Raw genomic sequence first — 26,715 nt, 5'->3', positions numbered from 1 at the left:
GTCACTTCCTTCAATTGTTTTAAAAGCTTCTGAGAAGAATCCTTTTCCTGGGGTGCCTGAGTTGCTCAGTCTGTTAAGCATCTGCCTTCAGGTCAGGTCATGATCCCAGGGTCCTGGGATGGAGCCCTGTGTTGGGCTCCGTGTTAAGCAGGGAGTTTGCTTCTCCCTCTGCCCCTCCTCCGCTGCCCTTGTTCTCTCAAAAAATTATTATTATTACTATTATTAATAATAAAGAGTCATTTTCCAGGTACAACTGATAATGACTAACTGGGGCTGAGCTCCTTACAACTTTTAAGTATTTGTCTTATTTATAATAGTTTTCCTCTCCACCAAGTTAGACATTTCCAGGGCACCTACTGTTTGTGAAGCACTGGTCTGAGGTCACGGTCATTGAGCAGTAAACAAAGTTCCTGCCCCCATGGGGCTTCTCTTCTAATGGACACGGACTTCGTCATGTCCCTCCCTACACTTTTGCTAATGTCCTGACCTTGCTTATCCTTTTTACAGCCTCTCTCCTGTGTAGATTAGGTTGGTTGTGAAGGTTCTGACTGAAATTTACTGTGCCATTCTCACAGGGTTTCTACGTCTGGAGGACTGTGAAATTTGGGCTCTGCTGGAAACACTGGCTAGGTTGACACAACAAACAGATTTCCTTCAGTGGAATTCAGAGGATGATAAAAAAATTCAGCTCTCTCCTGAATTTTAAAACACAATACTTTATCAATATTCTGGGCTGTGTGGATTTTCTGATGAAAATGAGAAGTCTACATTCTGAAGAACATTTTTATCACGTTCATCACATGGATCGGATTTATGACCACTATGGACTCTCTGATGAACTTGAAGATATGAACTTTTACTAAAACCCTTACCACGGTCAAAACATTTGTAGGGTTTATCTCCCGTATGGTCTCTCCAATGGGCTTGAAGATGTGAGGTCTGATTGAAGCTCTTCCCACACGTGCCCCATTTATAGGGTTTCTCTCTCGTGTGGATCCTCTGATGAACATGAAGATACGAGTTCCAGATGAAGCCTTTCCCACATTCTTCACATTTGTAGGGTTTCTCCCCCGTATGGACTCTCTGATGGGCCTGAAGAAGGGAGCTCCAACTGAAACCCTTCCCACACACATCACATGTGTACGGTTTCTCTCCAGTGTGGACCCTCTGATGGTCTTGAAGATGGGAACTCTGACAAAAGCCCTTACCACATGTCTCACATTTGTATGGCTTCTCTCCTGTGTGGACTCTCTGATGGGCCTGAAGATGGGAAATCTGAGTGAAGTCCTTACCACATGTGTCACACTTGTATGGTTTTTCTCCTGTGTGGACTCGCTAATGGGCCTGAGGGTGGGAATTCCGGCTGAAGTTCTTATCTCATACGTCACATTTACATGGCTTCTCTCCGGTGTGGATTCTCTGATGGGCTTGAAGATTTGAGGCCTTAACTGAAGTCCTTCCCGCATACCTCACATTTATATGGTTTCTCTCCCGAGTGAACTCTCTGGAGAGGACCAGGATTCTGATTAACTAGCCTGTCACATGCCTCCCATTTGTAGGTTCTGTCTCTAGGCTGGGCTCTCTGATAGGCCTGAAGTTGTGATGTCTGACTGAAGCCTTTATCACATATCCCACAGTTAGAGGATTTCTCTCCAGTGTCGTCTACACAGCAAACGCTGAGATGTAGGCCATGACTGGAGCCCTTCCCACACATGTCACACCTATACGGATCCCCTCACGGGTGGGAAGACAGGAGTTCTGACTGAAGCTCTTAGCACATACCGGGTGTCTGCAGGGCTCTTCTCCTGTGTGGACTCCCCGATGATTTTGCAGGCCTGAGCTCTGACTGAAGCCCCCATCACACTCATCATTCCTACCACATTTCTCCCCTGAGTGAATGGTCTGACACTGAGCTGTCACTGATGTCCTGCCCACACTCACTACATACATCGTGCTTCTCTCCTGAGTGGGTTATGCTATGTTGACATGATTCCCTCGTGAGGTCTTTTCCACAATCACTGTGGCTAGAGGCCTTCCTGCTTTTGTGTTCTTCCTGATCATGATGATGATGGGAGGCCCTTGTCGTAACACAACGGTCACACTTACATGGTTTATTTTTTATGTCGACCTGCCGACACCTACTCTGGTAATTGTGTCTGGTAATCTCTCAGACAGATTTTCTTCCAGAAATCACCAGTGGACTTAATTGGAAACTCTCGACTTCTGATATTATTGGAACTCTCCCCTTGAAGCTTTATTACATAGCTTTCATCTTCAGAAACCGGAGGAGGTTCTCCTGCCCACATCTGACAGGAGAAATCACTTCGTTTTGGGAACTTGGACTTCTTGCTTTGCAGATTTATTATTGAGTCTTGATTATCTGGCTAATTTACTTGTAAATTGTTCCCACAGCTGCCAGCATGTAACAGCTTCATGTAAAAGGTAGCTTAGTCCTACTTTTCGAAAAGTCTCTATCTCATTTTGATTCCTGAGCCCTGGAAGGATAAAGAGGATTCAGAGGTGAAAAGGTGGATGAGTGAATATTTCATCGGTCAATCACACCACGAGAACTTATTCAACCCGTGAAGACTTCAGCTTGACTTTCTCACTGGCTTTTTTTATGCCTACGGAAACGAAGAGGTAATGATTAGGCTCCTGCCCACTAAGGGCCAAGAAGACTTATTTCCAATGATACCAAAACTAATGTATGGGATCAAAATTAGAAATATAAGGCTTCAGAGCAACAAAAAGATGTCCCAGAAAGACATATAGAGGAGAAACTTTACTTCCTTGTCCATAAAAATAATCACTTAAATAATTCTTGCCTTTTCTGCAGCAGGTGTATAAGAGCTACAAAATCCAACATATTTACAAGCCTTAAAATCACGGTTACATTACACTACCTGTGTATTTGTAAAAGACAAGCCAAAAATGGCTATAAAAGGCTGAATCTGTCTTTTTTTACATCTGTTTACAGATGGGATTATCAGGTGATGTCAAGAGTTCCCACAGAAAAAAAAGAGAGGACATCTTTGAAAAGTGAAAAGAATGTATTTGCAAAAGGAAATATGTCCTCTGTCCTAATAATGAATCCATGCAATGGTACGTTTATATCCTTAATTTAGCCAGTAAACACACACTAAACAAACTAGATTTGAGAGAATTCCCCTTTATTTCCATGAAGTCCTAATATATGATATTCAACTGATGAACATTGTAACTAGAAAAAAAAAAACACCTAGAAAATGTAATCCCACAGTGGACACATCCCATGGGGTAAAATCCTATGGCCATCGTGGTCACTTAACTGGGCTGGATTTTCTGATAAGCCTGGAAGGTTAATGTCATTTTTCAGGTTTTGTGGGCTCATACATGCACAAAAGGTGCTGTGGCGGTCAGCACGCAAGATGGTGACCCAGTGGTCCCTGCCTCCGGGTATCCATACCCCTACAAAGGTCCCCTCCCACAATGTGCCAGGATGAGTCTATGAAACCAACAGAACATGGCAGAAGGGATGCTATGTCATTTCCAAGGTTAGGTCAGGGAAGACATGGTGGCTTCTGCCTTCCACTCTCCACAGCTCTTGGGGAAACCAGGTGCCATGTTTTAAGGACACTCAGGCAACCGTAGGGAGAGGCCCACTTGGCAAGGAACTGAGACACCAAACAGCCAGCAAGGAACCGAGGTATTTTGCCAACAACAATGTGAATGAGCCTATCTTGGAAGTAGACCCTTCGGCCCCATCAGACCCTCAGCTGCAACCCAGGGACTCCTTGTCAGTGACTTCATGAGATCTGGAGCATGAACCACCCGAAACTTGCCCCAAGATTCCTGGACTCACATTAACTATAAGTAAATATTTGTGGCTGTAAGCCAGTAAGTTCAAGAGTAATTTGTTATATAGCAGTAGTTAGTTAATACAGGTGCCACAGAACTTCTAATCAGGTCGACATTAACAATGTTCTGAAATAGTCCTTCAGTCCCGCTGGCTTATTCTGCTCATGCGAACTGTCTCCGGGAGGAGCGCGAACAGCGGGATCCACTTAGCACCCTTCTCTGTGAGCTTCTGTTTATGAAGATCATTAAGGGAGAAGAAACCCTTCAGTCTGTGCTTCTGTGCAGTCAAAACAGACCTCAAGAAGATTATTCACAGATGGGGCGGGGCACCCAGAGGGATAGACAAAAGGCAAAATCCTGGGGTGTTCTGATGTTTGCTTAAAGAGCTTTTAATAAGGGACAGGGAGGGGTGCCTGGGTGGCTCAGTGGGTTGAAGCCTATGCCTTTGGCTCAGGTCATGATCCCAAGGTCCTGGGATTGAGACCCGCATCAGGCTCTCTGCTCAGCAGGGAGCCAGCTTCCTCCTCTCTCTCTGCCTGCCTCTCTGCCTACTTGTGATCTCTGTCAAATAAATAAATATTTTTTTTTTTAAAAAGGGACAGGGGAACAGAATATGCTGTGAGATTGTTCCGCATTCTGAGGAATACGGCTTACAGAGGACTGTCCGTTTGTCAGAACTGTGCACTGAAGACGTGCAAATTTAAATGGTACCTCAGTAAAAAGAACTGTAAGGCAAATAAGTCATTTTATGCCCTGAAAATTCATGGGGCTGTACATTTATAATTGGTACAGCTTTCTGTACCTGAGATATAGTTCAGTAAAAAGGCCAAAATTTAAAAAATAAAAGTATGGATTTGTACATGGAGGCAAAGCAACTGGGAAACTACCTAATTAGAAGCAAACAGACACGGCACCTGGGGGGCTCAGTTGGTGAAGCGTCTGCCGTCGGCTCAGGTCATGATCCCGGGGTCCCGGGATCGAGTCCTGCATTGGGCTCCCTGCTCCATGGGAAGCTTGCTTCTCTCTCTGCCTCAGCCTCTCTCTTTCTGTCTCTCATGAACAAATAAATAAAATTTTAAACAACAGACCATGGTAATCACTGGGATCCGACCCCCCAAGGTTAGGTTTATACATAAGACAAGGCAGCAAGCTGGATGGCGCGAGCATGCAACATGGCTGACCGCATTCGGCCTCACGCAGCAGAAGGATACGCGGGAAGAAACAACTGAAGGACCAGGGAGACCTTCCCCTCACTACTCACGACACCAGATTCGCAGAGGGATTTTTTTGGTTTTTTTGTTTGTTTGATTTGGTTTGGGCTTTGTGCTGCTCATATGCAGTAGGAATGACTACTGCTGTTATCTTAGGCAGGGTTTACCTGAGGGATATACACATTAAAGATAAATGGAGGAAGGAGGGAGCGAAGAGAAGGGGGAAGGAAGGGAGGAGAGAGGCGAGGCCAGAGCAGGGAGCTGTGCAGGGAAGGGGCAGCGCTCACCCAGCGTGAAGCAGGGAGCACAGGTCAGGACAAGCCCGCAGAAGGCCGCCTCACTACTGTCCAAATGACCACCGTGAGGACTGCGGGTTGTACCAAGACAGGGGTCACAGAAGACTAAACACGTGGAGTGACATGGGCTGACTTCCGGGACCTCGTGCGTGTGCAGAACAGACCGCTCCCCGGAGCAGGGAGGCCGTGGGCGAGCTGCTGCAATGAGGCAGGGTAACAGATGCGGGGCTGGGGTGGGCTGGCCATCAGGGAGGTGCTGAGGACCCTGAGCTGCCCGCTTCTCACCTGAACGCCCATCCCCCTGGGTTTCTGCCTCCCTCATCCAAAGCTTCTCCTCTCTCCCCAATGGTAATGTCGTATCTAATCTGAAGGGTTCACAGCCTATGAAAAAGAAATGGCGCGTGTACAATGTGCATAAATTGAAGGCAAAAATGATAATTCCAGAATTACAATCTTTACGCTCTTTATGTAGTATTTTCCCGAATTCTGACCGTGACTTGCTGTAACAAACACCTTTTATGTTGTGATCCAGGATACAAGCACACAGATGTGCTGACCTCACCCTAACCACAACCTACTCCCATCACATTTCCTTTTCTGCTTTTGCCACAATTTCTGTTGCACAGTATGTAATTCCTGGCAAGGAGCTATGCCATTTCTGACCTGTCTCATTCAACACAATGATGACATAAGTCACCAACTGATTATAAACCTCACAAGATGTTGCAACTGTAATCTGACAAAAAACAGACAAGGTACAGAGAAGGTGTCCCACCAGAATGAGGAACCTGAGACCCCCAAGTTTGGGGAAGCACTGTAAGAGTCCCCAAATCTTAAACATTTGAAACCAAGACATTCCAGGGGACTGACGTTGAGTCAGAGAGAGCCCCTGTGCTCACCCACGGAGAGCAGGTTCCTGAAGTTCTCCAGCATCATGTCCTGGTACAGCTTCCTCTGGATGGGATCCAGAAGCCCCAGCTCCTCTCTGGTGAAGACCACCGCCACGTCCTTGAACGTCACTGTCTCCTACAACACCAAGCACACGCAACTTCATCTCATAACCAATGGCCAGTGGGGACAAGGTGTGCTAAGAAGGTGGGAGGATGGGTGAGACGCTGTTTTGGATTCTGAGGGCCTTGGCTCTACCTAAGTAGTTTCCTCTTCTCTACCCCAAAGTCATTTCCATGACTTTGCCACAGTCACATCAAACATACAACTAAAAAATTAAAAAACTAATTTAAAATTTAAAATAATTAAAAATTTCAAATTAAAGTTAAATTTTAAAGTTTAATTGCAATTTGAAAACTGAGGGTTGCAAAAAGGAGGAATGGGGGAGGATGGGGTAACCAGGTGATGGGCATTAAGGAGGGCACGTGCTGTGATGAGCACTGGCTGTTCTATGCAACTAATGAATCACTGCACACTACGTCAAAAACTAATGACGTACTCTATGTCAGCTAACTGAACATGATAAAAAAAAAGAGAACACAACCAATTACAAATAAGTCCTGTATTTTTAACATGGTGTCATTTGTGCGTATTCCTACAGTCAGTGCTCTAGAACAGTAACTCTGGAATCATGGGGTATATACATTTTATAATTTGATTGGTACTACCAAATAGTCCCAGAGATGTTAGGTCAATTTAGTTCCAACAGTCCCAACAAATAATTTTTGTCTTTCCTTTCTGATTCACACAATCGCTACATCAGAGAACTATCATTTCGTTACAATCTGACAAACCACAGGTCACCCTTCTTGGGGAGCAAGACAAAGGACCCTCTGCAGTCTGAAGGCCATGCCACCTATCCACGACAGCATTCAAAGTGTCCAAGTGTTCAGTGTTTCTTGCTATACCAGGTAAGTCCCCAAGCCCTGGCCCTCACAAGTTGTAAGATCTTCAGACAAATCCTTACTCTATTTCCTCATCTGTGTGACGGTGTCCCTACTGGAAGATGGCTAGGTATGTAAATGGATATGTATATAATGTTTTCATAACTGACTGCCCGATTCAGTAGCCATGTGACTCACATGTGACTAGGTAAATTTAAATTTTAAATTACATAAAATTAGAACTTCACTCCCTCAGTTGCACTAGCCATGTTTCAAGTGGTCAAGAGCCACATGTGGCTAATGACCACTATATGGGACAGTACAATCTAGACGATCTCCATCGTTGCAGATGTCCACCGAACAGATGTATAGAACACATACATCTGCCACAGAGTAGGTCCTCAATGGATGCTCGTTTTTATTAACGTAATTATAATTGATATGGTAAGTGTATGAGTACAGTTCCACATCCGGTTAGTCACCCCTGCTTTCTTTTGATTAATGTTTGCATGGTATGTCTTTTCCACCCTCTTACTTTTCAACCTGCTGATACCATTATATTTGAAATGAGTTTCTTTTTTAACTTGAACATCTAACTAGTTTTATAAAGTGTTTCATGAATAAGGTACCCATCTAGCAAGTAGAAGGGAGCCCCCTGCGGTGAGTTTCTTACAGACTGCATAGAGTTGGGTCACATTTTTTATTTTCTTATTTTACTTTTTAAAAAGATTTATTTTTATTTATTTGTCAGAGAGAGAGAAAGAACACAAGCAGGCAAAGAGGCAGGCAGAGGGAGAAGCAGGCTCCCCGCCAAGCAAGGAACCTGATGTGGGACTCGATCCCAGGACCCTAGGATCATGACCTGAGCTGAAGGCAGAGGTTTAACTGACTGAGCCACCCAGGTGCCCTGGGTCATATTTGTTTTTAATTTTTATTTATTTCCAGTATAACTGGCAACAAATACATTAGTTTCCTTCATTTGATAATGTCTTGATTCTCCCTTCTTTCTCAAAGGCTATCCTTACTGGACAGAATTCTGAGTTGACATTTCTTCTCATTCAGAACCTTAAAATAGTGTGCTGGGGCACCTGGGTGAGGTTAAAGCCTCTACCTTCGGCTCAGGTCACGAACTCAGGGTCCTGGGATCAAGCCCTGCATCGGGCTCTCTGCTCAGCAGGGAGCCTGCTTTCCCCTCTCTGCCTGCCTCTCTGCCTACTTGTGATCTCTGTCTGTCAAATAAAAAAAAAAAAAAATCAAAAAAATAGTGGGTCATTTTCTTCGGACCACCATGGTTTCTGATGAGAAATCCACAGTCTTTGAATGTTTTTTCCCTTATAGCTAAGGTGTCGTATCTCTTTCCCTTAAAAATTTTTTTCTTTGTTGTTAGTCTCCAGAAGTTTAACTAGAATATGTCTTGGTATACTTCCTTTTTTCTTTTTAGCTATTATTATTGCATTTACTATTGCTACTACTGGTAGTAAAGACAACAGAGTACTGAAAAGGGGGGAAGATCCCAGAACAGTTTGTGTGTTTATCTTCCTCATTATCAAACCTTACAGAAACATCTAGTTTAAATAAGAAGTCTGTAATTGCTTATTTTTTTTAATTTAATTCTTTCATGCTCCAAGATTCATTGTTTATGCACCGCACCCAGTGCTCTATGCAATACGTGCCCTCCTTAATATGACAGCTGCTCTAAAATCTTTATTCAATGGATGAATCTAGAAGACATTATGCTAAGTGAATAATAAGCCAGTCATAAAAAGGATGGTGTATATGATTCTACCTATACGAGGTATCTAGAATAGTCAAGTACATAGAGACAGAAAGTGAACTGGTGGTTTCCAGAGGCTGGGGTGGGGAGGTGGTAACAGGAGTTACTGTTTAATGGGTACAGAGTTTCAGACTGAAGATGAAAAAGTTCTGGAGATGTGTGGCGGTAATGCTTGCACGACACCGTGAATGTACTTAATGTCACTGAGTGGTACACTTAAAACCACTTAAAATAATATATGTTATGTATATTTTACCACAATAACGAAGTCTTTGTCAGATAACGGACATTTTATATCACTTATAACTGAGAACTACCATCAGTGAGCATCATCTTATTGTGTCTGTTGATCATCTTTCAAACCAGTGGAGATATCACTGGTTCTTGTAAACCAAGTGATTTTCCACTGAAACTTGAACCTTTTGAGTATTATGTTATCAGACTCACGATTTCATTAAAATCTTCTGTTTGACTAGGCCTCCTCTGACACATCTTTCAAAGGGGAAGGGAGACAGAGCTTTGTTACTGCCAGCTCAGGGACATAAGTCCAGATTCTCCACTTGGCCTCTGCTGACATCTGGAGGAGTGAGGTCACTACTTCTGGGCTCAGACTTCTGGCCCTTTACTAGGTCTATGGAGATAATATTATACCCTGGCTGAAAGGGGTGGAGGTGGGTTGCTACTGTTCCCCATTGGCTTCTTCTTCTTTCTTTTAGTTTTTAATTAGTTTATTTATAAAATAACTACATTTAAAAAATTTTTTTTTCAATGTTCCAAAATTCATTGTTTATGCACTACAACCAGTGCTCCTCACTGGCTTCTACTGACATGAGAGATGGCGGGGGTTTGCCTCAACTACACTGGGTAGTAGTCAAAGCCCTGAATTTCCACTAGGCTTCTCCTGACAACACCCACACTGGGAAAAGGAGAGGCAGCTCATTGCTGCTAGGTGAGTGTGGAAGTCCAGGCTCCCACATTGTCTCCACTGACACCAGTGGCAGGTGGGTCCTCCTTACTCCCTGACAGGGGGGTTGCGGTGGCTCATTATAGGCTGGCGAGGTACGAAGTCTAGGCTCCTTGTACCCTGGTAGGGGTGGGTGTGGGGCTCCAGGTTCATGGTGTGTGTGTGTGGTTGAAAAAGAGCAATTATGATCTAAAAGATTTTGGTCTTGCTAAGCTGCCCTTTCCTCACCCTCTGGCCAGAGAAGGCTTTCTTGGGCCTTTTGGTCTGAACTCTTTGGTATTTCCATGTTGCCATCTTCTCCAGCAAGAAATCTGGGTACATGAGGCAAAAAGAAAGGCCAAGTATCTCACCGCCACGTCACTCCTCAAGTTGTAGGTCCCTAGCCAGGTGGCCTTCTCTCCACCTTTCATGTTTGCTTTATATATAACATCCAGGATTTTTAGCTGTACTTAGTGGGAAGAATAATATGCCCTCCATCTTCCCAGAAGGGGCAGTTTCCAGAAGGGCTTTTTGAGAACTGAGCTTTTATGCAGGGAAACTGTTACAGCAGTGTTCTCTAAAACATTTTTTTAAGATTTTATTTATTTATTTATTTGACAGACAGAGATCACAAGTAGGCAGAGAGGCAGGCAGAGAGAGAGGAAGGGAAGCAGGCTCCCCGCTGAGCAGAGAGCCTGATGTGGGGCTCGATCCCAGGACCCTGAGATCATGACCTGAGCCGAAGGCAGAGGCTTTAACCCACTGAGCCACCCAGGCACCCCTCTAAAATATATTTTAAAAATCTTAAACTCCTGGGGCGCCTACATGGCTCAGTCAGGTAAGCATCTGACTCTTGATTTCACCTTAGGTCATAATCTCAGGGAGGCTGAGTCCTGCCTCTGGCTTCCCACTCAGCCGGGAGTCTGCTTGAGAATCTCTCCCTCTCCCTCTGCCCCTCCCTGTCCCAGTCTCGCTCTCTCAAAATCTTAAATCTTAAGATTAAGATTAATCTTAAGATTTAAGATTTTGATCTAAATCTCTTAATTTTGATCTAAAATCTTAAATCTTAAGATTTAAAAAATCTTAAACTTAAATGTCTAGGATTAGGGAATATTTTAAATTTAAGGTTTTATTTATTTACCAAAGAGAGAGAGAAAACACACTCATGCACACGTGCACAGAGGGAGAGGGAGAAGCAGACTCCTACTGAGCGGGAAGCCTGATTCGGGGCTCAATGCCAGGACCCTGGGATCAAATGCGCAACCAACTAAGCCACCCAGGTACCCTGGGAATTTTTTTTTTTTTGGTTTAAGGAACATCAATTCATTGAAATATCATGCAGTCGTCAAAAATGCAGATGACAGAAACTTGTTTCTGGCTATAACAGAATAACTGGTACTAAACAGGTCCTCTCGGGTGCCTGGATGGCTCAGTCGGTTGAGCTTCTGCCTTCGGCTCAGGTCATGATCTCAGGGTCCTGGGATTGAGCCCCACCTCAGGTTCCCTGTTCAGCAGGAAGCCTACTTCTCCCTCTGCCTCTGACTGCCACTCCCCGCTGCTTGTGTGCTCGCTCTCTCTGTCAAGTGAATAAATAAAATCTTTTTTTAAAAAAAGTTCTCCAAAAAATAAAAAATAAAATAAGTCCTCCTATTATAAATAGTAAAATAGAAAAAGAGTATGAAAACAAACTGCTTTCCGACACTGAAAGCACAATACTTTGATCTCTGAAATGAAGGGAAAAAATGAGGTGAGCCCTCCAATCCTAGATGTTTGCCCATCGATGACTTCTGAACTGTAAGTGCAGGAACGGGGAACCCAATCAGAGCCTTGCTGAATTGAAGAGACAGAAAAATCAAAATGGGGAGACCGGATAGGTGGAAAATGCAGAGCAAAGTTCCAGAAAGGAGGGAATTATGCCCAAGAAAAGCACTGGAAATCTGTACAGGAATCCCTTTGAGTCTATTGCTAAAAACCAGACTGTGCACATACAGGACGAAACTCCACAGGCCAGGCAAAAAGTGCCTGGGGAGCGACGGGCTGAATGGTTCCCAGAGCTTAGCAGGACTTAGAGATGTTTTAATTCCGAACAGCCAAATGGAAAGCCCTCACTCATCATTAGGACATTTGGCGGCAACTGAAGGGCCACCCTACAGTAGAAGGGTAAACTCGCTCTAGAACAGAGTTTCTCAACAGCTGACATTTTGTAACAGGCAGTTCTGTGTTTCTGGGGCTATCCTGTGCACTGTAGGACATTTAAGAGCATCCCGGGCCTCCACCCAGTAGCTGTCCGTGGTACTGAACCTCTAGTCCTGACGGTCCAAAATGTCCAGACACTGCCAGATGTTCCATGGTGTGGCAAAATTGCTCCTGAGGGCCCCTGCTCTGGAACAAAGGCTACTCAAGACCCACCCCAACAAAGCTTAAAAAACAGGGTTCCAAAGAATTTAACTGAACCAAAGGAACATATGACTTCGGATTATTAAAAGAAAATGCACTTACAAAGTTGATGCTCATTCATAACAAAAACTCTGAGTAAAGCAGGACTAGAAGGACTTCCTCACCCCCAATGATTGACATCTAAAAAAGCCCACCAGGCAGTGGAAGACTGAATGCTGTCTCCTTAACAAGGAGGGGCGCCTGGGTGGCTCAGTTGGTTAAGCAACTGCCTTCGGTTCAGGTCATGATCCCAGGGTTCTGGGATCGAGCCCCGTGTCAGGAGCCTGCTCCTCCCTCTTCCTCTGCCTGCTACTCCACCTGTTTGTGCTTTCTCTCTCTGTGTCAAATAAATAAAATAAAGAACAAGGAAAGGGGGGTGCCTAGGTGATTGGTCAGTTAGGCATCTGCCTATAGCTCAGGTCATGATCCCAGAGTGCTGGATAGAGCCCTGGGTCAGGCTCCCTGCTCAGTGGGGTGCCTGCTTCTCCCTCTCTCTCTGCCCCCCCCTCATGCTCACTCTCTTGCTTGCTCTCTAATAAACACAATCTTTTTTTTAAGATTTTATTTATTTATTTGAGAGAGACAGTGAGAGACAGCATGAGAGGGGAGAAGGTCAGAGGGAGAAGCAGACTCCCCATGGAGCTGGGAGCCTGATGCGGAACTCGATCATGGGACTCTAGGATCATGACCTGAGGCAAAGGCAGTTGCTTAACCAACTGAATAATCCAGGCGCCCAAACAATACAATCTCTTAAAAAAATAGAAAAGAACAAGAAAAGGATATATATAGCAAAATTGTTCTAAAAGTTTTAGCCAGTGCAATAAGAGAAGAAAAAGAAGTCTATACAATGGAGACAGGAACAGAAAAAATACAACTCTTTATTTACTGATGACTGTACAGAAAATCCTGAGAGCTTAGAAAAATGTTTCTAGATTTAATATGCAAATTTAGCAAAGTCAAGATACAAAAGTCAATTATATTTCTATATTCTAGCAACAAACAAGTAGAAACTGAATTTCAAAAACAACAGCATTCAGAATAGTACCCCCAAAACATAAATCATTTAGGGATAAATTTAACAGGATACACGTAAGAAACCCGCATGTTGAAAGCTATAAAACATGACTGAGGGAAAGAACTAGGACCCCCGAAAATGAAAGAAGCTATAAATGAAAGAAGCTGCACAGTATACATAAATGCCCATGGGTCTGAAGGACATGTATTTAGAATATTAAAACAACTATTAAAATTCACTAGAAGATAAACAACTTTGTTTAAAAATAAGCAAAAGAATTGAATAAACCTTTCAAAAAGAAGATATGCAGATGACCAAAAAGCAGAAAAAAGGTATTTAACATCCCAGGCATCAAGAAAATATATGTAAATGAAAGCCACAGTGATATATCACAACACAACTGTCATAGGATAGCTAAAATTTAAGACTGAAAATATCAAATGTTAGAAAAAAATGTGGAGCCAACTGGAACATGAACACATTGCTGGAAGGAATGGAAAACAGGCAACCACAACAGAAAATGATTTGACAATTTCTTAAGTTAAGCATATGACCCAGAGATTAGATTCTCCTCCTAGTATCAGTGAGAGAAAGAGAAAGGCTGTGTTCATCCAAACATCTAGTACACAAATACGGAAGGAGCAATCCGATGTCCAAAAACAAGATGCCACCTAAACATCCACCAGCAGGTGAATGAATAACCAAATCCGGTAAACTCACATGATGAAATACTATGCAGCAATGAAAGGACTGTTGATTTGTGTCCAAAAACATGATGATGAACAAACGGAGCCAGACACAAAATGAGGACAAACTGTACACCTTCATTTACATGGCGTGGGGGGAACGTCATCAAGAAGACAGGACCACCAAATGACCCGTGAGCTGGACACTGGCACTCGGAGGCTCCTCACCCCCTCCCTGTCCTTGGGATGTGGGTTCTGTTTGTCTTTCCTGCTCTCGGAGGTTGCTCCAAGGATATAGCCTTGAGACAATGATGTGGTGTTGAAAACACCTGCACAGTATACACGACTGAGGACAGTCAGGGTCTCTTTACAAACTTGTAAGATTTGGAGGGCAGCCGAGGGGATCCATTCATCTTGTTGCCACCCAAGATAGGCCTCACAGGTAAGTTCCCTTTGCTTAGTGAAATTGCCACCTACCAACCTGGAGTGGCCGTCCCTTTCTTCCATCTCTCCCCGCCTCCCACATATGGGGGCCCATTTCAGATTATACCTGGGAAGCTCCCAAGAGGACCAACATATGAAACTCAAGAAACTTAAGATGAATCTAATCTGTAGTGACATAAAGTAGATCAGTCATTGCCTACAGCCAGGTGTGTGGCACTGGGATTAACTGGGAAGGGACGTGAGGGAACCAGAGCTTTTAGTGGTGACAGAAATGGTTTACACGTAGATTGTGGCAGTGGTCATGTAGGTGTGCGTATTTGTCAAAACTGATCAAAAGTTTTATGATGTGTAAATCATATGCAAACTGTAACTCAAAAATGATTTTTTAAAAAGATTCTGTTTTAACTGATTCGAAACACAGAGAGAGCGTGCACACACTGCGCACAAGCAGGGGGAGCAGCAGGCAGAGGGAGAGGGAGAAGCAGGCTCCCTGCTGAGCCAGGAGCCCGACGCGGGACTTGATCCCAGCATCCTGAGATCGTGACCTGAGCCGAAGGCAGATGCTTAACCGACTGAGCCATGCGGGTGCCCCTAGAAGATCTTTTAAGATGAGCACACAAAAGAATGTTGAATCACAAAATCCAAGTGAAGAGACAGAACTGGAAACCGTACATATACTGCAAGTACAATTATATAAATAGAGCCCGAGGAAAACAGCTGACATATGCAGTGTAGTAATGTGGGCTTTTTCCCCCCCATTTTCTGATATCTATAAATTTCTGAGCTGTTATTTGTGAAATGGAGATGATGCTAAAATAAAACCAAAGCTAAAACCAAACCAAAAGCTAAGGACAAAAAAAAAAAAAAAAAAAGAACCAATCAAAAATTAAGTAAATGGCACATAGCAAACACCGTTTTCCTCTTTGATCCTTCCCACAGGAGAGAAAAGAGATGCCTCTGATCTTGGAGGAAAAGGCATGTAATTTCGATTAAAATCAAAACTCAACTCACCTGAAACTTGGTCATTTTCTCCTGCTGCTTCAGGGAGAGAGCGGAGTCCTGGGGAGGCCAAACTGGCAGAGAGAGGGCATGAGACGTAGGCTCTGCCCAGATGGCCGCTCTGTGTGAACTTTAAACAAATCTGTGCCTCAAATCTGTCAGCTGCAAAAGCAAGAGTGCTTCCGTCACAGGATTGCTGGGAGGGTCAGCTTGTGGGTAGAGGGGGAAACTCATAGCTGACTCCCCTGCAGCTGCAAAAAAAAAAAAAAAAAAAAAAAGCAGGTGATGTAATGCACCATAAATTTGTCCTTGCTAATGTCTTCTGCCATCATTTCCAGTAAATGAGTCTTTTTTTCCCCCAAGATTTTATTTATTTATTTGACAGACAGAGATCATAAGTAAGCAGAGAGGGAGAAGGAAGCAGGCTCCCTGCTGAGCAGAGAGCCCAATGCAGGGCTCGATCCCGGGACCTGAGATCATGACCTGAGCTAAAGGCAGAGGCTTTAACCCACTGAGCCACCCAGGCACCCCAGCCAGTAAACGAGTCTTTATAAGTCTTTATAAGACATCCAGATTTCAGAGCCTGTACAGTTCTTCTTCCTATCTATTTATCCATCTATCTATTATTTAAGTAAACTCTACTCCCATCGTGGGGCTCGAACTCAGGACCCTGAGATCAAGAGTTCCACGATGCCCCGACTGAGCCAGCCAGGCACCCCTTACAATTCTTAGTCCTAAGAAATTCACCTGAAAAGCCCATAATTCTAATTGGGTATATTACTCAATAATCTGTTGTCTTGAAATGATGTTTAATTGACATCAGTATCTGGTTTTGTAAAAGCCGTGAACATGTGAGTTTTCCTCACACTGCTGCAAGAGGACCAATGGTGACCGCCCCTCTCCTATGCTCACGGTGGTAAAGGGAAACTAATTAAAATGATGACTTCTAGATGTTTTCATTCGAAACAAAAACCTGACAGTGTCTCACTTAAATGAATAATACTCCCAGATCCCAATTTAATGGCGTTGCTCTGGAGAGTATGTGAGCAAGCCTAGCAAAGCTGCCGAAGCAAATCCAGAGACAGAAAGTGAATTAGTGGTTGCCAGGGGCTCGTATAAAGCTAAGGGGTGTGGGGTTTCTTTTTGGGGTGATGAAAATGTCCTGGAACTAGATTAGTGGTGGTGGTTATACAACCTTGTGAATCCACTAAAAACCAGGGAATTGTATACTCTAAAGGGATAATAAGAACTGGATGCTTAACCGATGGAGCCATCAAGGCGCCCCTCTTTAACTGCAACTCTTACGGGGCCCCTGACTTTCTCAATAACCACCATTTTCCTAATCACCATGTAAAAACTTTGGAATCATTTATGTCCTCTCTCCCTTGACCTCCATATATTTATGATAATCTAGTATAAATCCTCTTGCCTCAATGTCTGGATTATTTTTTTTGCATTAAAATATTCAAGCAATGGGCGCCTGGGTGGCTCAGTGGGGTAAGCCGCTGCCTTCGGCTCAGGTCATGATCTCGGAGTCCTGGGATCGAGTCCCGCATGGGGCTCTCTGCTCAGCAGCGAGCCTGCTTCCCTCTCTCTCTCTCTGCCTGCCTCTCTGTCTGCTTGTGATCTCTGTCAAATAAATAAATAAAAAATCTTTAAAAAAAATATTCAAGCAAAAAAAATGGGAGGGAGGATTATATAGCAGGATGCACAAAACTTAGAACAGTTGAAGGTTGACCAAGGTTGATGGATGTGCAACTTCATTATAGTACACTGTCTATGTCAGACAAAGGGGTGGTATCCAAGATCTGTAAAGAACTTCTCAAACTCAACACCCAAAAAACAAATAATCAAGTCAAAAAATGTGCAGAAGACATGAACAGACACTTCTCCAAAGAAGACATGCAGATGGCTAACAGACACACGAAAAAAAGTTCATCATTAGCCATCAGGGAGATTCAAATCAAAACCACGTTGAGTTTGAGGAGTTCTTCATAGATCTTGGATATCAGCCCTTTATCTGTAGTGTCATTTGCAAATATCTTCTTCCATTCTGTGGGTTGGCTCTTTGTTCTGTTGACTGTTTCCTTTGCTGTGCAGAAGCTTTTGAGCTTGAAGTAGTCCCAAAAGTTCATTTTCACTTTTGTTTCCTTTGCCTTTGGAGACATGTCTTGAAAGAAGTTGCTGTGGCCAATGTTGAAGAAGTTATTGCCTATGTTCTCCTTTAGGATTCTGATGGATTCTTGCCTCACACTGAGGTCTTTTATCCATTTCGAGCTTATCTTTGTGTATGGTGTAAGAGAATAGTCGAGTTTCATCCTTCTACAAATAGCTGTCCAATTTTCCCAGCAGCATTTATTGAAGAGATTGAGTTGGGGGAGATTGGAGGGGGAGATGAACCATGAGAGACTCTGGACTCTGAGAAACAAACTGATTTTGGAGGAGAGGGGGGTGAAAGGTTGGGTGAGCCTGTTGTGGGTATTATGGAGGGCATGTATTCCATGGAGCACTGGGTGTGGTGCATAAACAATGAATTCTGGAACACTAAAAAGAAATAAAAAAAAACATTGAGATACCACCTTACACCAGTTAGAATGGCAAAAATCGACAAGGCAAGAAATAAATGTTGGAGAGACTGTGGAGAATGGGGAATCCTCTTACACTGTTGGTGGAAATGTAGGTTAGTGCGGGAACTTTGGAAAACAGGTTCCTCACAAAATTAAAAATAGAGCTACCCTATGACCCAGCAATTGCACTACTGGGTATTTACCCCCAAAATACAGATGTAGTGAAAAGAAAAGCCATATGCACCCCAATGTTCATAGCAGCAATGGCCACAATAGCCAAACTGTGGAAGGAGCCGAGATGCACTTCAACAGACGAATGGATAAAGAAGATTTGGTCCATATACACAATGGACTATTCCTCAGCCATCAGAAAGGATGAACACCGACCTTTTGCATCAACATGGATGGGACTGGAGGAGATTATGCTGAGTGAAATAAGTCAAACAGAGAAAGCTAATTATCATATGGTTTTACTTATTTGTAGAACATAAGGAATAACATGGAGGAGAAGGAAGGGAAAAATGAAGGGGGAGAAATCAGAATGGGAGACAAACCATGACAGACTATGGACTCTGGGAATCAAACTGGAGGGGAGTGGGAGAATGGGTGAGCCCAATGATGGCTATTAAGGAGGGCACGTACTGCATGGAGCACTGGGTGTTATACACAAACAATGACTTATGATGTACTGTATGGTGACTAACATAACACAACAACAACAACAACAAAAAAGAAAGAAAATGTTCACAATCACAAGTTACCAAATACAGAAGTACTACAAGTCTGATACAACTTCTGAGAAGCACAGAAAAGTGCAAATACAGAGAAACAACTAAAAAGAAACATACTAACATGTTTACAATACATACTAACAGGTTTAGGTCTCTACATCCTGGGATAAGGGATCCTTTGGCCTTCTTCTCTATTTCTCAACCTCTCTGTGATAAGCACAAACTACTATCATAATCAGAAAACAGTGTTGTAGAAAATAAGAAAGTAATTAAATAAGCATAGCTTTGAGGACTCTAAGGTCCAAAGTTATTACCAAATGGTCTCTCTCCTTTAGTCCATGTATGGATTATTGCTGAGGCCACGTTTTGGTGACAGACTAGACCAATGCAACCTTGAGCAAGGCAGACCCACAGTGACCACTGAGCTAATATACAGACTCATTAAGTGACCCGCCTCAAAACGGCCATAGTCCTTAACTACCAGTGGGCTATTTACAACCAGGCACAGTTCCTAAGATTACTAGAAAAGGGAAAATTCCACACATCCTCATACTTCCCCATTCAGCCCTGTACCAGGGACCCCCTCACCATCGCCCAGGGGCAAACAGCCCCTCCTTTGCTTTCCTGCCTGCTCCTCCCTTGCAGTATATTCGATAAACTTCTATCCTCTCTGTTCTGCCTTGAATGAATTCTTTCACCCCTGGGCTGCCGGCCCCCACCCAATCTGTATGCCCCAGGATTACCATTTTAGGGCTGAAAAAGCATAGAGCATAAAGGTCAAGAATCCAGCCTGCCTGCGCTCAAAGTCCCAGTTCCGTCTCTTCCCTGTTGTTGGCCTTTGGAGAAATAAATAAAAAAGTTCTTCAACTATCAACGCTGTAATCTGTAAAATACAGATAATCACAGTATCTTTGCGTGTTAGGAGGATTAAGGTAACCAACCCATATAAAGCCTGTAGAGGACGATCCAGCACTCAGCATGTTACCAAATTGTTATTACTTACTCATCAACACATGTCTCATCCAACCTCCTATTTATTCTATAAACATCTGAATATGTGCTCCGTAGAAAATTATCTGCTTAGGAATGAAGAAAGTCTGTTCCCCACTTGAGAGCAAAAATGGCGCCACAGGGCGCCTGAGTGGCTCAGTCGGTTAAGCATCTGTCTTGCCCTCAGGTCATCTCAGGTTCCTGGGATAGAGCCCCTCATGGGGCTCCCTGCTCAGCTATGAGTCTTCGCCCTCTCCCTCTGCCCTCCCCACCCCTCGAGCTTCCTCTCTCTCACACATAAATAAATAAAATCTTAAAAAAAAAAAAAAGGCACAGCATGTTAAATTTTCTCGGGGTGGGCACTGTTACCAGGAGGCAGGGGGAACACTCTCCCTCCTCTCTGCACACTCTGGGAACTCTGGGGCGGAGAAGGGAAAGCAGATACAACATTTTTCTTCCCCCTGTGGCCCAGAATAAATCACGGTGGACAATCGCAGGCGCCAACTGGGGTGAGACCACTCTTTCCTTTAAAAAAGGAGGGGTGCGGTCGTGGGGAGTCTTGAGGAATCCTAAACAGTCCTGCTTCCCGCAGCGCTGTTTTTAGCGACTGAGCGCTTCTCGCCCCGGAAACGCAAATTGGTAACCACCGGCCACCGTTCTCGCGCCGGGACCGCTTCCAAGCATCTTCCCATCTATTTAATTCTCGTAAACGTCACTACACACCCCCGATGGAGGAACGACCCTGAATCCCAATCAACGGAGGAGAAATTAAGCAAGTCTACGAACGTGTCGCTAGAAGGCGGCAGAGCATGCAGAGATGGGGAAGGCCAGGGAAACGGCGGTCGCGACCCCTGCCCGCTCCCACTCTGGGACGCGCGACCCGCCCTAAAACCAAGGTGACGCCCACCGCCCCCCCCCCCCCCCGCACCTGCCTTCCGCGGCTTCTAATCCCTGAGAGCGAGGGGCGGCACCTGCGGGTCCCACGCCCAGGCGAGCTGGCCAGAGACGCAGGGACTCAGCGCTAACTCACGTCCCAGAAGGTTTCCAAGAACCCCGGCTTCGCACTCCCACTGCGCAAATGCCTGGACGTGTAGCAGCTCGGGGACCACCCTTCCCAGAAGCCCTAGCGGAACGTGGGCTTACAGCCCCTTCCCGCGGGAACGGAAGTAGCTCTAACTTCCGGACGCTGGCTGACTACATTTCCCGGAATCCTCAGCACTTACTCTGGGCTGCCACTTTTTACCCTCTTCAATGTACAAACTGTCGCAGTTCTGTGTGTTCCCTGCTGATAATAGCATTTGTTTTCTGTTTCTTTTCCTTCTTTACTTATTAAAAAAAAAAAATTTTATAGAGCGCCTGGGTGGTACAGTGGGATAAGCATCTGACCCTCGGGTTTTTTCCCAGGTCGTGACCTCAGGGTCTGGAAATCGAGCCCAGCATCAGGTTCTACACTCAGTGCAGAGTCCGCTTGGGACCATCTCTCCCTCTCCCTTTGCAACTCCTCTCCCCACTCTGTGTGCACGCTCACTCTCTAAAATAAATCTCTTTTTTAAAGGGCCAGAAAATAAATATTTTAGGGTTTGCAGTCCATACACATTATCTGTAGCATATTCTTTGCTTTCTCCTTACAATTTTTTTTACCTTTTTTTCCTCCCTGAAATTTTTTTTTTTAAGATTTTATTTATTTATTTGACAGAGAGAGATCACAAATAGGCAGAGAAGCAGGCAGAGGGAGAGGAGGAAGCAGGCTCCCTGCTGAGCAAAGAGCCTGACACGGGGCTCGATCCCAGAACCCTGAGATCATGACCTGAGCCAAAGGCAGAGGCCTAACCCACTGAGCCACTCAGGTGCCGCGCTCCCTAAAATTCTTTACAAGTGTGCAATTCCAGCTCTCAGTCATACAAAAATAAGATAGAGGCTGTACTTGGCCAGCAACCTATAGTTTACTATTCCCTGGCTTAGAATTTCATAATACATACAGTAATAATTTTATCTATTGAAGATAATAAATACTGTACAGCTCTTACTATATGCCATGCATAAAGTTTCCAACCTCACAACAGAAGAGATATTATCATCCACACTGAACACGCAAGCAAATTGAGGAATAGAGAGGTTAAGCATCTTGTTTGCAGTTACTCAACTGGCAAATGGCTGAACCAAAGTCTAGTTCAGGAGTCTGCTTTTTAATTACAATAAACTGCTTTGTAAACAATATTCCGGTTTGGTCTTTTTAACTTTAGTTTCTCCTAAAATACTTTTCTCTCAAGAAGCAGTGAAGCACTGTGGTCCTTGATGGCCTGAGAATTGTCACACCCACTCTGAGAATTATTATAGGGAAAATGGGAGGTGAACAGCTGATGATGTAATGCAGGGCTGGCCAATGGCTGCACGTGCTCCCCAACCGGCCCTTCACAAGGAACCATTCCTTCCCATTAGCCACTAGCATCAGCAAGGAATCGCTGTCCAGTGCGTTCTCACTGGGATATGCCCATCTTTGGATTTTTCTTTTACTTCTCTTCACGGTCCTATGAGATTTTACCTGGTTTAAAGAGTCAATGCCCTGAGAAAGGGAAAAGTTATGGTGCAAACACTATGCCATTCAAATCACCTCTGGCACTAGTTACCCAATACCCTGTTCGTTTTCCATGAATAGAACCCCTAAGTTGTAGTCAGGTGCATGTTTACACTCTCCAGTAAATATGTGGATGATACTGGGAGCCAAATTTTTTTTTATTCTTGGAGAACAAAGATGCAATTTGTCATTGGCGAAGGCTAGAAAGAACACTATGATTTGAATTCAGAACTGGTGGTAGAGAGCACCTAGGTGGCTCAGTCAGTTAAATGTCCAACTCTTGATTTTGGTTCAGGTCGTGATCTCAGGGTTGTGAGATCAAGCCTCACATTTTTTGCAAAGTTTGAGATTATTTCAAAACAGTAAGTTTAAAGAAATGTAAAAATAAGTATGAAGCAAAATCTCATCATTTACCAATAACTAGTTAGAACTAAGTATCTTTTTATCTACACTTTTTTTTTTTAAATGAGATCACAGAAAAATCCCATGCTTTATTTTTTCAGGTTAATATATGCCGGTTATCTTCCAACATACTTAACTACAAATTTACCTTTTCCCATTTGATGTCTGCATAGTGTTCCACTGGATTAATAAATCATAAAATACTTCGGCAATCCATTTGATGGTTTCTATGTTTGCTATTATAAACAATGACACAATGACCATTCTTTTACATACACCTGCAGCAGATACGAATTTACTGCTGAACATCAAAGATTCATCACTGGGGACCTATTCCCTAATTCTAACCCAATATACCATAGGAAATAGAGCAATCATATTATGAGTTCTTGGTTACAGGAAATTTTAGTAATTTTATTTATTTTTCATAGCTTTACAGCTTCAGTAAAAATAAAAGTCACTGTAAATAAGTATAAAATGTAAGTTAAAGGGAAAATTATCTTAAAAACTTCCCTGACCCCCCCCCCCCCCCCCGCCAACTAGCTAGTATATGGCAAATATCCTTTTCACACCTTATCCTTAGGCATATATTCACTTTTTTTTTTTTGGCATATATTCACTCTTAAAGACCATTTATATCACTTGGATCTTGCCAAGAGGACTGCAAGCCATTCCTTCCCTGAATATTAGTTCTATTCCTATTATTATGGTTCCATGTCATCGTTTTAGTGGATTTGTTAGAAAGATTCTATCTGAAGAAATCCCTTTCCACTCTCAATGCTTGACAGTTTACTACCAGCACAGACTTCCAAACACACGATATGCGTCCTGACCAAAGCCATTAACACGGTCTTCACTTCTAACGATTTCTGCCAGTGTGGACTTTCTGGTGGTACATGAGACGTGAACGGTGACTGAAGTCCTTACCACAGACATCACATTTGTATGGTTTTTCTCCTGTGTGGACTCTCTGATGGGCCTGAAGACGTGAACTCTGACTGAAGCCCTTACCACACTCTTCACATTTAAATAGTTTTTCCCTAATGTGGACACTCAAATGGACCCTAAGATTTGAGGGGAGACTGAAAGCCTTACCACACTCCTCACATATATGGGGTTTCTCTCCCGTGTGGACCCTCTGATGATGGCGAAGGTTCAAGCTCCTTCCGAAGCCTTTCCCACACTCCTCACACTTATAAGGTTTTTCTCCAGTGTGGCCTCTTTGATGGTATATAAACTGTGAACTGTACCTAAAACCCTTTCCACAGACGTCACACTTGTATGGCTTCTCCCCAGTGTGGACTCTCTGATGGGACTGAAGACCAGAGGACTGACTGAAGCCCTTACCACATACACCACATTTGTAGGGTTTCTCTCCAGTGTGGACTCTCTGATGTACCCGAAAATCTATAGCCTGACTAAAGCTCTTATCACACTCCTCACATTTATAGGGTTTCTCTCCAGAGTGGACTCTCTGATGAGCATGAAGATTTGATCGCCAACTGAAGCCCTTCCCGCACTCCTCACATTTATATGGTTTTTCTCCAGTGTGAATCACTTGGTGCAGTTTCAGATTGGAACTGTAACTGAAGTCCTTACCACACACCTCACATCTGTATGGCTTCTCTCCAGTGTGGACTCTCTGATGGGTTTGAAGCTTTGATGACTGACTGAAGCCCTTCCCACATGTTTCACATTTGAATCGTTTCTCCCCCGTGTGGACATTCTGATGGACTTGAAGATTAGAAGCCTGACTGAAGCCCTTCCCACACTCCTTACACTTGTAGGGTTTCTCTCCCGTGTGAACTCGGAAGTGGATGTGAAGATCTGTATTGCGGGTAAAGCCTTTCCCACACGCCTCACATTTGTACGGTTTCTCTCCAGTGTGGACTCTCCGATGGCATATTAGTGGTGAATTGTGGCTGAAGCCCTTACCGCAGACGTCGCATTTGTAAGGCTTCTCCCCAGTGTGGACCCTCTGATGTATGTGGTAGTGTGCAGCCTGAGTGAAGCCCTTCCCACACTCCTCACACTTATAGGGTTTCTCCCCCCTGTGGACCCTCTGATGAACGCGAAGATTAACACTCCAACCGAAGCCCTTACCACACTCTTCACATTTATATGGTTTTTCTTCGGTGTGGACCCTCTGGTGGCACTGAAAGTTTGAACTCTGACTAAAGCATTTCCCGCACTCCTCACATTTATAAGGTTTCTCTCCAGTGTGAGTCCTGTAATGTATGATAAGGCCTGTGCTGCTGCTGAATCCCTTGCCACAACTGTCACACCTATAGGCCTTCTCCCCCGTGTGGTTAAGCTGATGAAAGGAGCTCTTACTAAAGCAAGCATCAGATCCACGACGTTTACTGAGTTTTTCTCTCAAGCGAATTCTCTGATGGGTCTGCAGGTGAGAGCCCTGACCAGAGCATTTCTCCCTTGTGCGAACGTTCTGATGACGTGGAAGCGCGGAGCTATACCCGACGCCCTTTCCGCACTCATGACATGGATGGAACTCTTCTCCTGGGGCTACGTGGGGAATGAAGCCATCACTTGTGCTCTTGCCACATGTGTTGAACTTGTAAGGTTTGTGTTCTGTGTCAGGGTTACTGTGATCACTGCCGGGCGAGCTCTTCATGAAGGCTTCACACATATGCCGGTTATTTTTCCCATGAACTTGCAGACCTCCGCTCTGATTCTGTGACTCACGCAGGGATGTGTTCCCACAGGCATCCTGGGTTCTTGAAACTGACAACTCTTGACTGGCAGTGCAAGTGGAGCCATTTCCTTTATGATTCATGACGCTATTTTCATGTTCAGAAACCTGAATGGAATCACCGTGTGGGAACTGGGAATGCTTTCTCTGAAGACACCTGGTTAAGTCACTTGCAACCTGTCTCCAGATTTGCCAGCAGGATAGTTCTTCATGGGAAAGGTATTTCAGTGCAACTTTCCGAAGGGCCTCCATCTCATTTTGATTCTTCCTGCCTGTAAGAAAAAGCAATATTCAGAGATGAGGACAAGCAAATGCTTTGGTAGAAAAATGACAGGATTCCACATCTAGGCAATGGGATAAGGCCTCAATAAACCAGGGGGAGAGTCATGTCTGTACAACATCATTTATCCTTTTATGTTTTTCCATGCAAGTGGAAGCAAAGAATGGGGTCAACAGACTTATCCACTAAGCATAAATGCGACCCATTCAGACCATAAATTTCATAATTTAGTATGAGAGCTAGAAGTTTGAAATCAAATGGCTACAGGCCACAGAGACAATCCACACTCCATCCTATAATAACATCAATTAAAAGTCTCCTCACCTTTTCCTCAGTAGGCTTATCACAAGAGGGATTCTAACTGGTTAGGTTACAAAAGCTCAAATCGTAGGCAGAAACAGCCATACCACCCCGAATGCACATAGTCTCGTCTGATCTCAGAAGCTAAACAGGATCGGGCCTGTTTAGTACTTGGAGGGGAGAAAATAATATTTTAGGTCCTGGCAGGAATTCTCGTCCAAGAGTAAATCTGGGAAGTGGTTGGAATACTAACATTCATAGTAGTAATTCAGGGCTCTAGAAAGAAACGACAAAGGGAAAACTAATTTGTCCAACCGAGAAAGACCCTGGGAGAAAGAAAGCAGCAACGCACAGTGCACTTGCAAAGGCCACCCTGAAGAGGAAGAGGGGAGTTAAACTCTCCCAGAAGGTCCAAAGGCTTGGTTTTTTCATTCAGTCTCTTTAGGTCCTCACTCAAATGGTGCTCAGTTGGGTAAGGCCTTCCTCATCCCCCAATATAAAATAATTCCTCCCCACTCCCGTAACACCTTTGATTCTCTGCATTTGGCTGATCCTGCTTTATTTTTCCCTGCAGCAAATATTATTTGGCTTACTGTATACTTCCTAACTTTTTCTTGTCTTCTTAGACCCACTAGAGCGTATGTTATGAAGAAAACATACGTTTTGTCCAAAATCTTTCAAGCAATT

The 26,715-nt window shown here is 43.9% G+C and overlaps 2 protein-coding genes across 15 annotated transcripts in view; both read right to left on the bottom strand.

Moving 5' to 3' along the window:
- Window positions 1-820: 820 nt before the first annotated feature.
- On the bottom strand, window positions 821-20,868 carry ZNF233 (zinc finger protein 233). The gene is given in 10 exon segments (XM_045988136.1): window positions 821-849; window positions 852-1,446; window positions 1,448-1,722; window positions 1,725-1,957; window positions 1,959-2,155; window positions 2,157-2,381; window positions 2,383-2,495; window positions 6,244-6,370; window positions 15,486-15,724; window positions 20,792-20,868. Coding segments are annotated over 9 exon segments (1,809 nt in total). The 5' UTR covers window positions 15,501-15,724; window positions 20,792-20,868.
- A 2,218-nt stretch (window positions 20,869-23,086) lies between these two features.
- LOC123930849 (zinc finger protein 45-like) overlaps window positions 23,087-26,715 on the bottom strand; it is a 156,542-nt gene continuing 152,913 nt past the window's right edge. For 9 of the 14 annotated variants that reach the window (XM_045987263.1, XM_045987264.1, XM_045987262.1 and 6 more), the window contains one exon: window positions 23,088-25,720. In XM_045987263.1, the coding sequence (XP_045843219.1) occupies window positions 23,598-25,720 (2,123 nt within the window). In that variant the 3' untranslated portion in view covers window positions 23,088-23,597. Of the gene's footprint in view, window positions 25,721-26,715 lie in introns of all 14 variants that reach the window. The other 5 variants (XM_045987253.1, XM_045987255.1, XM_045987252.1 and 2 more) reach the window with 2 other exon arrangements.

This window comes from Meles meles, chromosome 19, assembly GCF_922984935.1.
Source record: "Meles meles chromosome 19, mMelMel3.1 paternal haplotype, whole genome shotgun sequence".
NCBI lineage: Eukaryota > Metazoa > Chordata > Mammalia > Carnivora > Mustelidae > Meles > Meles meles.
The sequence above is the reverse complement of the archived record's forward strand: the minus strand, read 5'-3'. Positions and strand labels throughout refer to the sequence as shown.